This window comes from Aquila chrysaetos, chromosome 12 (assembly GCF_900496995.4).
Source record: "Aquila chrysaetos chrysaetos chromosome 12, bAquChr1.4, whole genome shotgun sequence".
NCBI classification, from domain to species: Eukaryota; Metazoa; Chordata; class Aves; order Accipitriformes; family Accipitridae; genus Aquila; species Aquila chrysaetos.
This window is the reverse complement of record NC_044015.1, coordinates 35,857,196-35,870,978: the sequence shown is the minus strand read 5'-3', so window position 1 is coordinate 35,870,978 and position 13,783 is coordinate 35,857,196. Positions and strand designations below refer to the sequence as shown.

At 37.1% G+C, this 13,783-nt stretch overlaps 1 protein-coding gene across 5 annotated transcripts in view; it reads right to left on the bottom strand.

The window, feature by feature from the left end:
• Nucleotides 1-536: 536 nt before the first annotated feature.
• The window catches only part of OSBPL9 (oxysterol binding protein like 9), a 64,985-nt gene continuing 51,738 nt past the window's right edge, over nt 537-13,783 (bottom strand). For all 5 annotated transcript variants that reach the window (XM_030032937.1, XM_030032938.1, XM_030032940.2 and 2 more), the window contains 15 exons: nt 12,305-12,398; nt 11,663-11,764; nt 9,209-9,368; nt 8,409-8,521; nt 8,016-8,134; nt 6,509-6,594; nt 6,087-6,261; nt 4,480-4,564; nt 4,101-4,211; nt 3,661-3,724; nt 3,410-3,550; nt 2,417-2,495; nt 1,952-2,043; nt 1,363-1,498; nt 537-1,259 (listed from right to left, as the gene is read on the bottom strand). In XM_030032937.1, coding sequence (XP_029888797.1) covers nt 1,185-1,259; nt 1,363-1,498; nt 1,952-2,043; nt 2,417-2,495; nt 3,410-3,550; nt 3,661-3,724; nt 4,101-4,211; nt 4,480-4,564; nt 6,087-6,261; nt 6,509-6,594; nt 8,016-8,134; nt 8,409-8,521; nt 9,209-9,368; nt 11,663-11,764; nt 12,305-12,398 — 1,632 coding nt within the window. In that variant the 3' untranslated portion in view covers nt 537-1,184. The remainder of the gene's footprint in view (nt 1,260-1,362; nt 1,499-1,951; nt 2,044-2,416; nt 2,496-3,409; nt 3,551-3,660; nt 3,725-4,100; nt 4,212-4,479; nt 4,565-6,086; nt 6,262-6,508; nt 6,595-8,015; nt 8,135-8,408; nt 8,522-9,208; nt 9,369-11,662; nt 11,765-12,304; nt 12,399-13,783) is intronic.

Sequence of the window (13,783 nt, the reverse complement as noted above, 5' to 3'; positions counted from 1 at the left end):
TTGCTTAATAGCAGTCAGCTCCTCAGAGAAAGGATTCTGCAGTTCTCCTGGAGGAGTTAGTTACAGAGTGGGTGGGAGGGGAAAAAAAAGCCTAAGGCTTCAATCTCACACTGCTTTTTCTTAGTTTTTCTTTATGTGCAACATAGACAAAATGGAGATGAAATCAAATAAAAGCTAGATTGAACTGTGGAAAGAAAAATAGTTTGATTGCTACATATAGCTACTTACTTGACTATTCTTTCTTGAACTTCGAGCAAAAGCACAGAAATGCAAAGGTTCCTAAAGTGCTGGCAAGCATCTCTACTGAAGCAAGGCTGGATGTAGATTCCAGAAAAATGCTACTGTGGGTGCTGCAAATTCTGCTCCTTTTGCTAGTTCATTGACTACTTCAACAAGTAGGTTTAGCTGCAAGGATTCCAGTGGGGAAAAAAAAAATAATACCGATACATTTCACATGAAACAATTGATCGTCACTCAGCTGAAAAAACAGTCTTGCTGCAAAGGTTTATTATGAAATAAATAAAAAGTCCATAAGAGAAGTTTGAAAAATCTATTTTATGAAGCTTTAAGATGCATTGAGTAGAATTATCTGTGGTTACATTTTAATCTCAAAATAACAAAGTTATTTTGGGCAAGACACTGAAATGCCAAAAGGTTTGATTATCATACAGGTGGAAGATAACATTTACGTAGCATTTTCTAACAAATTGTCCCATCAATGGAATCCTCATATTTACACATTGCAAACGTTAGCTAGATTTAAATGACGTCTTGCATTTTGTTTCTCGTTTTTTAAATATGTAGGACCCAGGAATATTATGCAACTGATACCAATGCCATGGCCTTCACAGTGGTTATACAAAGTGTATATGCTTCACGGCCCAGATTCTCCATGCTTTAGAAGCATCAGTAACAAGGCTCCAACAGCCTGCCTTTGAAGCCTGAATACACTACCAGTATAGCGGAGTCCAATATAAGTTACTGCACAGCCAAGACGTTTCTTGCTTCATTTAATTGCTTATCTGCATCAGTAAGTCCAGTATCCCTGAGATAGGAACCACTGTAGTTGGAGGGGTCAGGTTCTCCAAACGGTACGTACGTGATAACTGATGACTGTCTTGGTATCAGATGTAAACTTTGCTAAGCCAAGGCTTGAATGTTTTCTGGTTTTATAACCCACTTACTTAATGTTTACTGGCAGCAAGTCGTTTCAATAGTGGCTCGTCATAAACCCAGCATTCTCCATCTTCATGGAATAACTAGAAGAAAGGGAATAATCCAATGTAAGCTTTTTATGATTCATTTTGAAAGAAACAAATGCTACAGGTTAGAGGGCATTTACACTGTTCGAATAAAGCTCACCCTTGTTTCCCATGAGGTCTCGTTCTCCTTTCTGGCTCTGGCTTCAGCTCTTTGTCTTTCTTCAAGCGCGTGCTTTGCAGCTGTGGCTGCATCGATGTCTCTAATTTTTAAGTTGTAGGTTACATCTTTCCATAAGCTTAAAAAAGAAATTTGAATGGAGAGTGCTTTATAGAAGCAAAGTGCTATAAGGTTGTAGAAACATACTACTGGCTATTAGTCATCAGTATTTGTTTGAATTAAGGTAGGTCTCACTTTATCAAAAGGGTGGAAAAAACCAATATACATTAAACCACAACTGCACTGTCTATTTCTAGGAGTAAGGAGGCTGTAGTGAAGCTCTCTGGACTTCGCTGGAACATTTGGTCCCGATGAGGATGAAACCAAGAACTACGGGTCTCCTCTTCCCCTTTTAAAGCCCCAAACCTGCTTGTACCTTGGCTCTGTCCTGCAGCAAAGGCTAATGAAGAACACAGTTTGTCCATGCAATCAATGAATGGATTAAGTGTACCAATAGTCAGACTGTGTACTGCCAACTTGAGTCTAACTAAAAAAAAAAGTCTTAATTTGCCCATTTAACTAAAGTTCTTACCAGCGAGACTCAAAGTCGTCTTGGTCCTCCAATTTCCTTACCTTCTTCTTAATTGTAGGCATTTTCTTGGTATCTATAAAGACAGCATTCTCCTAGAGAGTGAGATTTAAAAAAAAAAAAAAAAAAAAATTATCAGCTCTTTATCTAGACTTAAAATTTATATACCTTCACACTCTTAATACACTGGTTGTCAGGAAATACATGAAAAAACATCATTCTTTAGATTCTGTTCTCGCTATAAAAATCAAGTTAGCTTAAGAATAAATTAACAAAGTAAATTCAGGACATTTATCCCAAATTCAGCATTCTTGTGACCTTTGGGCAGCTTCATAGGAGTTCCCAACTATTAACATTTAAAAAAAAAAACAACAAAAAACAAAAAAAACTAAACAAAACCCAACCCAATTTAAGCACAATCTTCCATTTCTGATGGAAAGGAAAAAAAAAAAAAAAAAGCTCCTTTACCCCTGTTGTGTATTTTGCATACATGACACCATTCCATTCTCCTTCAATTGAGCAGAAGGGTTTCTTGTCATTAGGAGAACTAAATAGAAAGAAAGAGTCATTTCTCAGTTGCATTACAGTAACTGAAAGACCCTAAAGGATCAAAACTTTATCCTAGTTGCTGTACAGTGTTTTATATCAGCCCTTAAAATGGCCATCACCAATACAGAAGAGATGAGGGTTCTGTTTACAAGTGAGAAGTTTTGCATGAGTTGGATGAACCTTAAAAGGAAGTGCTGTTCCAGGGTAAGACAGACAGGTCTTGCCCTAGGGCTGTATCTCCATTTAGAGTTTAGGAAACCCGTTAGTTACAGGCTTTTGAAACAGATTTAGAGTGGTAATTTCAAGCTTAAAAAGGTTTCACAAACTCAGCTTCTTCCCCAGACTACTGGGAAACACAAACACTAGTCCACAAATGACACCTACCAACATGTGTCAAGAAGTGATTTAAAACCAAGTTATAAACCTCATTTTGTCAGCATCCGCTTACTGACATTACAGCAGATCTCCAAGTAAGATGAGAATCTCCACTGAATTCTCTGCTCTGGGCATGTGCACAGGGTCTAACCAAAATCAACCAAACCACAGGTATAAATAAAGTCTGCAGCAGAACTTCCATTGACACACTATGAATAGCAGTGTTACAATGCTTGCTTCTGTATTTTTATTTTTAGGAGAGGTAATGATGAACACAATTTGGGTAATTCAGGAGGGAATATTTAAGTTCCTTTTGGTAATCAGCTAAGAATGTTTTAGAGGAGGACAAGGTAGGATGCAGGCCTATGCAGGTTTCCTCTCACAAATCTTGGCTATAAAATGGCATCCTGTGACAGGTAATCATGAGCTAAGTTATTGAGTGCAGCTGTTTCAGTATTTTAAACTCCTGACTGTCTCGAAAGAACAGTCAGCATTTAAGTAAAGAAAAAGTGAAATTAACTGAAGAAACGTGCTTACAAAATTTCAGCTGTAATTCTGTGCTTCTTTCCTCCATAAAATGGTTTTGTGTGGAAGACGATGGAAGCATTATAACCTGTCTTTGAGCAATTAATACTGCATTCTCCACCAAGTTCTATCCATGGCACAGTGAGAATAGACCTGCAATTATAAATATATGTATAAATTTATAACCTTTTAACTGATAAATATTAAGCATGAAATATTACAAGGCATTAAAAATGAAAATACCAAACAGAACATTTACTTGCCTTCCATAACCATTAGGAAAGGTCAAAATATAGTGTTCATCATAATCTAGGCATGTGACACACCCTATCAAAGAAAAATAAAAACAGATTTAAAAAACCTCCAGCAAAACCTCTACAAAACTTTTCATAATGATCTCCTGAAATAATTCACTAAAACCAGGTACCATAAAAAGGAAAGGTGAAGAGCTTTATTTAGGTGCTGAGAATGCCTAGCTTCTAGAGAAGGCAGGGAGAGTTGTGTTTACATGAAAAACTGGACCCTAAATTATTTCAGCACAGAAAGTGTGCAGAAGGAATCACCAATTCCTAGATAAATAAGCTCAAATTACATAAAATCAAACATTCCTTATGTTTAATAGGATAACTTTAAATAATTTCTGCAAAAACCCTAATTGCAGAATGTAAATTTCTCTTCTATTTTTAAATTTACAGACACATACCTTGCCCTATGTTATGAACGCCAATAGACATTCCTAAGAATTTTGACTTGGTCCATATGTGAGCATTGAACTGTATCCTCTTGCTAAAACACTCTGCGTAAAATGCTGAAACTGAAGAAAAAGGTATTAAAAACAGCAGCACAAGACATTAATACTACTATTGCCAAATTAATTCATCTGGAAATATCTCAAAGAAGTGCCTCATACTTATGTGGCAACAGAGTTTGCAATTTGTTTCTCACAAAAAGAGTTTATAGAGAAAACCTTCAGCTTTTAAATTTGGAGAGAAAATGTAAATCCAAGATTTAAATCAAGAGCTGACTTTACTGTCGCTCCTATCCAGATGCCATCTCTATTAGCAAAGTTATTGCCAACTTACTTGGAGGATGATGAGAGACCTGCTCTGCCACAAACGTTACACTGCTTTTACTGACCCAAGGGACTGGTCCTTCTGAAACTGGCTCCTGCATGATAGTAGAGAGAATTTTAATCACTGACACTGTTTACAAAACACTGGAAGCTTCCAAGAAAAGTTGCTTCCATGTTTAACAGCTTCTAAAAATGTATTGCAGTGATTTTAACGTATTTGTCAGTTTGCTAATTTGATAGGGAATAACTCCTTACTCCTGAAACTATGATGCTTCCTGAAGAACATGCAGCTTCTGCTCTCTTGTTTTTAAGTATATATATATATATTTGGGGAGATGCCCCCAAATACAACAGTTAAAGTGACAGAGTCATGTATAAACCCAATTACAAAGTAATATTTAAATCCATTTAATTTCTTATTAACTAATAAGAAATGGGTGGCAGAAATAGTTTTCATTTTTGCTTGTGATAAACTCTGATATGCATATTAATAATGATCAGATTGTATGTATCACAAAACCATAAAGCAACATTCATTTCCTGTGGCATATCATGAAAAGTGTAATTCATCATGAGAAGCAATGGAAGCACAAATACAATATTGTCTTTATGCCAGCAAACAGGAGTCCAAACATTCACCTCAGAAACAAGAGAAAGATTTGAGCAAACTAACTCGGGGGGTGGGGAGAGGAGAAGCAAATTAAATGGGAAAAATACATGATTTATATCTAAACAATCACATGTTTAGATATACTACACTGAGGCTATGTGTAGTATCTCACAACAGCTCTTCCCACATCATCTGCAACTTCCGAAGGTGAGAAGCCTAAATGAGGTGTGTTAAAAAAACACACACACAAAAAAAAACCCAAACCCCCACACACACCAGGCTGCACTGCAAGTGCTAGAGCTTCTCTCTAGAATCAGTGGGGCACTGTGTTGACTATGGTTCGTGTGCGTAAGTCTGATTAATCCTTGAGTCTCACTGAAACTCAAATAAGAGAAAAGCTCATACACTGGTAGATGAGTTCAGATTGAGTGGCACTACTGTTACTCTGTCCTTCATGTCACCAGACCTACTCCAATAAAGCACAAAAGGGAGAGTAGTGGCCAGACACAGATGTACAACTAAAATATTATCCAAGCTTTGAATACAAACTTCAGAAGTCTACAAAAAAAATTTAAATGGAGAATTAAATGTACTGGAGAAACTGCACTGCTTTCTAGGTTGTAAGTGAGGAAAAGAAACCCCACTTAAAAACCAAGGGTTTAGAGAAATGATTTAAAAAAAAAAAAAAAAAAAATCAGAACTTTGGAAAGAAAGGAATTCATACTCAGTGCTATGAAACAGTTCAGGAAAAAAAGAGAACATTTTCAACATGTCAAATAGTTCTTAAAAAACTAATAGCTCAAATTTTGTTATGCAAGCTACTTTAAACTTCTGTCCAAAGAAAAGAAGGAAGGACCGGGGGGGGGGAATCAGTTAAGAAATTGCCATAGTTTGTTGATTTTGCTACTTAAACATAGCATAAGCCATTCCAATCAGTAAATTAATAAAGCTTTGGGAATTACTCGCATGCATTCTAGGCGCCAAAAAACATACCACAAGAAACTAACCATATCATCTTCACCTTCAGTGCCTGGTAATACCCAATGACATCGGAAGATTTCGCCCAAAATGGGATTGTAAGGCTTTTTAGCAACTGACCCTTTTCTTCCTGCATGAAAAGCTGAGAGGTACCATTTAACTACTTGAACCATCCGTTCCTTTGGATCCTTCTGGTCACTAATGCTACATAGGCCAAAAGAGAGAAAAGAAGGACAGGCAATATTAAATACAAGCAGGTACCTCAAATACAGGAAAGCTTTTTGGATGTTTGGTTGTTTTACAACCAGAAGTTTGACTACTTAGAGTATTTTTCAAGTTTAGATCAAAACCCAAGCAATACTCTTCAAAACTACCAACTTACTTTTAGCAGCCCACAAGGGCCATAAGCAGTATCAGAACCAGTTAATGCTCTACTTCAAAAATCAAATACCTGACAAATAAGTCCGGATGTGCAAAAAAGTCAGCATACATTTCCAACAGTGATCTTCTTTCCAGGATAAAAGTTGGAAGAACCACCTGGGTGAACAAAAACAACTCTTATAGATCAAGATACTTCAGTGTCCTGCACAAAACCATTCTAGGTACTAACTGTAAATAGCATACAAAGCACCCAAGGCTTCGTGTGCCTGTAAGCTGATTGTGTTCTCAAACTCACCAATGAGTTCTGACATATACAGGTCAGTTGGCATCTTCTATAAAACCAAAGATTTAAGAGGAACTGTCTCATGTATATTCTAGTCCCACTTAGAGCATATCCAACTACATGGCTGAGCTTATCAAAAGCTGTTCTTAATTACAGTAACACTGATTAATTTCATCTATATGTACACTATCAATTTTCAGTTATAGTCAAAATCTCATTCCATGTAGTCACATTCTCTTATATGCCTCTTTATCAAGATGAAGGTTAATCTCTTCGCTACTACTTTTCTTCCCCAACAGCATTTGCAGGTTCCATACTTGTGGATCTGCTGTCTGTGTCAGTGTGGTATAGACCACTGTTGAAAGCAGTGTTGATTGCTGTTGTTGACTTTAAAGTGATGCAGACAAGATGCATGATTGTGATGCTTCTTGGCAGCTTAGAGATCAGTAATTTTCAACCATTCCAGGAGTTTCCAAAACACACGTTTTTGGATCAATTCCTATTCAGAACTGCCAGAAACCTTCCATAGTTTGCTTGCAAGCTCCTGGCTATTTCTCCAGAAAAGTTTTATTTTTTTATTGTCTGTTGTGAGTTCCAGACTGGACAGTTAAAGTCATCCACTTAAGGAAACTAATGATAGGACTGATCTCTCCTACTCTCTTTCAATCTGGAATTACTTGTTTAAATTTAACCAAGCTGCCTAGAAGGATCAACACCTTCAGAATGCTGTTCATTCAACCTTAAGACAGACAACAACATCAATCACATTCACGAAAAATCCAACTCTTTACTTGCCAGACCTACATGTAGCATTTTAAAATACACAAGCAACTTACTCAACAAGATCCCAGTTAAGCAAAGCATTTCACTATATGCTTAATTCCCCCTTTTATTTTATTTATGTCTTATTGAATGTCTCCATACACTGGGATCTTGTAGATCTTTGTTCTAGGAAGCTAAAGACAGGAGAAACATTACTACTGCATACAGCATTCCTCTTATCCCAGCTTTACAGGCACTCCAAGGATCAGGTTCAAAGAGAACAAACAGCTACTTTCCATAGCAAACTATTTTCCCAAACAGATTTTAGCAGTGGGATATATTCATTCTGCATTTGTTTTTTCCGTCCCAGTAACAACTCCAATTAAAAACAATACCATGCCGAAGAGATTATAGCTTAACTAGCTCTGAGAACAAATATATAGTTAAATTACTACTTTAACATTGAACTGATTTACACAGAATTCAGGGTTTACTCTCCCTCCCTTCCCCATGAACAAATCAGCAAGTTTACCTTTGTTAGATCCATTCCTAATCTAACTTGTGACAATAGATGCATAATAACACTCTTATGTTCTTCCACTGATTCTCCTTCCCCATCATCATCTCGATCATCAGGAGGATCAAAGAGATCTAGAAAGACCAAATTGCTTTTGTTTTTCTCTAAACATTCAAAACCAGACTGTATTTAATTAGCATATACATTAGCTGTCAAAAAGGTCTTATTTATAAAGCTATGGTTTTTAAAACCTACAATTCAACAATCTTTCATTAGTAAAGAAACAGTAGATAAACCATTTTCCATAAGTACCTTGTCATATATATATGATCATACATATATTGACACAGTTTACACACAGATTAACAATCAAGAGTTCCTTACTAAAAGTTCATACAGTCCACTTACCAGCATCATTTGTCCCATTAGACATGGAAGAATTGAGGGACTCTGTGGTATCCGGACGTTTCAGACTACTTCCTGTGCTGCTCCGAGTCAGGACTGCAGCAGACCCTGAAGAACTAAAGAAGAGTAATAAATTCTCACAATTCACAATGAACTAATTCACACCAAATTATTATAATTTGATATACATAGACAAGTTTACTGATAGACATTAATATATGTGCTGCACACTAATTCACAGAAGACTTAAAATGGACTGTAGCTGAACGAATGGGAAGGCCTGCAGTCTTAAGATAATACCACAGGAAGGTATAAAACAGCTAATTCCTCTTCGAAATGTGTAGTATCTCTTAAAATTAATTCTGAAATTCATAAAAAAGAAAAGTAAACAGAGATTTTGGGGAAAGGCAGTCAACTTCCAAAATTTCATTTAGTAAATGTGAGTGGGAATTGGCTATTTACCAAAGGCTGCAACAAATGCATGTGGAATACACCATGGTCTCAGCTTATATCTCCGAGCTGGGGGCTTCCCAAGGTTGGTTTATGTTAGAGTTTTGTCAACATACATACACGATGGAATGGGAAGGAGGAAACTGCATCCCTCATAGATGACTGTACTGGGGGAGGGGGTAATCTTATTCTGTTACACAGAGCGGCTTTTTTGCCTCCCCTGCCTTTTTTTTTTTTTAAAAAAAAAGCCAATATGACTTATTCAGCTTAACTAACTTCTACAAGCAGACAAACCATGCCCTTGTAGATAAAAATTGTATTCAGCACGCCACTGCATACTTTCAGCTACTTACTCCATACATCGTTTTGGGGAAGAACTGCTCTGATAGAATTCATCAGCATCATAGAACTCATCCTCACTGCTTGAGTAAGAAAAATCTGGGACTGTGTTTGGAGACAGGTTGACATGGCTTGGAGAGGTGAGACTGCTGCTAGGTGCTGATTGCCCGCTTCCTATGGAGCATTAAAAATTACAGACTTAACAAAACCAAGAAAATTCTTTCAAAATCCACCAGATCTAACTTATGAGTAGGATTGTTCAAATCAATAAAGACTATGCAAACTCAGAAGGTATGATATCTTACAAAATTAGAAGCAATAATTAGTCAGGTTCATACTGAGTTTCATTTAACAGATAACAAAAGAAAGGTGACAAGGAAAAATCAAGAACACAGAACAACAGTGAAGTATAAAGACATGTTTTCCCCAAAGTTGTCAATTAAAGGCAAAACAACAATACTGAAAATTTGTATAGAATCATAGTATGATTTATGTTGGAAGGGATCTCTGGAAGTCATCTGGACTGCTCCCTGCTCAAGGCCCAGACAACTTCAAAATTAGACCAGTTTGTTCAAGACCACATCTAGTCAAGTTTTAAATATCTCTCAAGATGAGGATTCTATGATCTTTCTGGGGAACTTATTTGAAAGCTTGAACGACCTCATCATAAAACCATAACATTTTCTAATACCTACTTAGAATTTCCTTTCTTACAACTTGTGTTGATTGCCTCATCCTTTTGCTGTGCATCTCCAAGAGGAGCCCAGTTCAATCTTTTTTACACCCTCCCAATAGTTGGCAGAAGACAGCAGTAACATCACTCTTTAGCTTGATCTTCCTAAGGCTGAACAAACCCAGTCATGGGCCTCAGCTTCCTAATCTCAGTGGTCCATGTCTTTGTACTGTGAAACCCCAAACTACACATAGTACTCAAGATGTGGTCCCACAGATCCCAAGTAGAGAGGAGCAATCACTTCTCTTAATCTGCTCTTTACACCCTCACTAATCCAGACTGGTATGCAACAAAACCTTCATCACCACAAGGGCACACTGCTGACCCATGTTCCACTTGTTGCTCACCAGGACCCCCGGCTCCTCTTCTGCCAAGCTGCAGTTAACCCCATGCAACAGGGCAGGCCAAGGGCTATGCCCATCGTAGGTGGGTGGAGGACTTTGCATTTCCTTCATCAAACTTCTTGAGCTTTCTATCAGTCCACTTCCCCTGCCTGTCACAGCCCCCCTGAATGGCAGCCCTGCCCTATCCATTGTTCCCTCCAATTTGGCAAGGTCCATGTCTAGGTTGTCTGAGATGTTAAGCACTATTGGACCCAGTATCAACCCCTGAGAAACACCAATAGTCACTTGGTTGCCATTTGGACCTCATACATCTGATCGCAAGCCTCGGGCCTGGCAGTCCAGCCAGTTGTCACTCAACTTGTATTCTACTTGCCTAAAACATCTTTTTCCAATTTAGCTACAAATATATTTGTGACGAAATCTAATGAATACAGTTTCTAAATTGGATTACATGAATCCTGTCTCATCACTAACTTGCCATTTTTCGAAAGAGTTATAGCAATAAAGACAAATCAGGTTAACACTGACACAGACCTTTTGTGGAAGCCTAAGTCACAACAGAGGTTATTAAGCAAGCTAAGGTATTTACAAAAACAATCATCAGAAATTAACTAGAAGATGAGATGCATAGAGTAAGACTAAAAAAAGGAACTTTCTGGCAGGAGAAAAAGCCAGCAGTGGTATCCTTCATTTTTCAGATTGGGGCAAATACTGTTTGACACACATATTAGTGTTCTAGGAAGGAAAGGTAGTAATAGAGTAACAACAAATCATTTATACACAAGCTTAGAAAAAAACTGTGGGGGGGGGACGGACGGACACGACACACGACTGAGAGTTTTAGCATGATTGGACAATCTAATCAAGACAACTGATCAGGAAGTAACAGTCAATGTAGACAGATAATTAAAAAAGTTAAGTATGTAGCTATGGTTTAAAAAAAAACCTTAGAAATATTATAGGAATTGTAAACGGATAATTATAGCAACTTCACACATATTTCAGCAACTTTTGCTTCAAAGCATCTATTGTAGTTTTAAAAAGCCCAATGAATGCTATTGTTTAAGGGGTAGACTAGGGAATCAACGAATTAAAAAGCCCAAAGACCACACATGATGTATTAACTGCACAGTTCTTGTGCCGATTACTGCAAGATTGCAACAATGGAGACAAGAAAGCAAGCTGGTAATACTCCTATGGATTATGTACACATGGAGGGGAGAAAGAGCAGAATAATTGATTTTAACACAACAATGAAATAAGTGTTGATTAAAAGCAAGATGTAGGTCAATAATACAATGTTGTCTTAATAGCTTATTACATTAGGTTACAGACAGTATATATTCAGGTTTTGTTTCTTGTACTTCAATAAGAGTTACACAGAACTGTACCTGTACTATTTGGTGTTGGAGTCTGATTTCCAAGCGATGCTACTACAGGTCCCACTGGCAAAGATGAGGGTCGCTGCTCTGACTTGCACAACTGAGCAGGTTCTAGGAGATATTTAGATATGTTAAACTCAAAATTCACTTTTAAATATGAGATGTATACTTTTGTTGGGAAGGAGATTCCACCTCATTTCACCTCACCTTCAACAATGAAATCCTTTTCTATAAAAGCCATTCGGACAGAAAAACATGTTTCCATCATTGTTATCTAGCTCTTATTATTAAACAAAGATGGCATTTTAAAAAATTTGCAATTATTTAGCTAGAAAGCATTTATCTTTTCTGAAAATTATAGTTTTGTTTATTTTAAGTAAGTATATTATTAGAAATGTAAGCTAGTAACTTAGAGCAAGTGAAATACATCAGCTTATCCACAGAACTAGAGGCAGATTTTCCTGATGGCTGAGGAAGCTCCATACCTCCCCGCTCCTTTGCCTTCCCTTGCACCACTAAGCACGGTGTGCACCTGTATTGCATATGTGACACAGAAGCTATCCACCATTATGCAGCCCCTCCATCTAGACTGCAGTTGCGTCCTGCTCTGCTCAAGAGTATTTCTGCTGAGGTTCTTTCTGTACACCATACCTGGAGGTATAACCGCTTGGGAAGGCATTGTGCTGATCACCGACTGTTCCAAAGGACTGGGCTGATATACTGCGTCAACCGGGTTTATAGTGCTCTGAGACAAACGAAAGAAGAGCACATTTTTTCTCAATTTAATAAATAAATAGATAGATAAAGCATAGATAGCAAGAACATTGTGAGCACAAGAAATGCCCAAATGCAAGATAGCAAATTCCTGAGAGAGAAAGTAAAAGACAAATTGACAGTTGAGGACATGAGAAATACTTTCAAAGTGGTAATACTTTAATTCTTTACACAGATTTTACACTAAACTGAATTTGCTACAGATTTGAGTTGTCCTATAAAGAATTCTTATTTCAAGTTCTAGCTTCCAGCATTCCTTCCAATGTCCATTAATAAATACTGCATGCAAAGAGGGGAAAGTTAAGACGCAAATTATCTGGCAAACATTAGGATAGGTAATCTGTATTTTTAAAACCATTTTTTTTCCAAAAAATAATTTGTCCAGACCATAGTAAATCAACCCATAAATTAATAAGAATCATCAGCATGCTTACAGCCATGAAGTGGCTTTGTTGCCAAAACTCTTTCCAATGCAAGCTGACAGTTTTCAGTGCATCTCCAGTAGAGGACATTTCAGTCTACGTATGAGCATGGGCATTTTGAAAATGAAGCACCAGTTCAACTCGACACTCACAAAAATCACTGACTTCAGTATACATTCTTGGCTCTTATAAAACAAGCCGCTTGGAAATCTAAATTGCAATGTCTTTTCATCCAAACTAGCAATTTAAAACCATTGATTTATGTCGGAACTGTGAAAATCTTTGCCTCAATTTGCTAGGAAATCTTGCTACTGTGCTTAAGTTGAAGAATATCAAGCACAGGAAGGTCATACAATACCAACTTCTACTTTAAAAAAAGGTAGATGAGCTTTGCCTTTAAATTTAGTCAGTATGTTTATTCCTATCCTCTTTTTAGATCAATATTTAAAACAGAAGAGAGTCTCCAACTGTCCTTCCCTCCTTTTAGTCTATTAATTTCTATTTGCATGCAGACTGAGGGAAACAGGGTCATTTTAACCTTCCTCCTCCCATTTTCCTACAAATGGGAGACTTCTTTCTTGCCTCCTTTCCTGGTTAACTGTAATTCTGAACTTTGTCCTACATTAAAAATCAATGAAGATTTTTATTATTTTTTTTTTACAGCACAGGATTTATTTAATTGAAAACAAAACTATTATTCCCTGTTTATCTTTAAAAAAACCTCCAGTTTAAAAAAAAAGGCATAAAAATTGCTTTCTAAATTTTCATTGGTGTTACTAACTAGTATACAAATAATCCAGTACACATACTGTTACTCCACTGTATTCCAGCATAAAATCAACATCCCTTACACATCACTTCAACTGCTTGTGCAATTATGCATGCAACACAGGTAGGTCCCTGTCCCACTATTTCAGTTTAAAATCGTGATCCC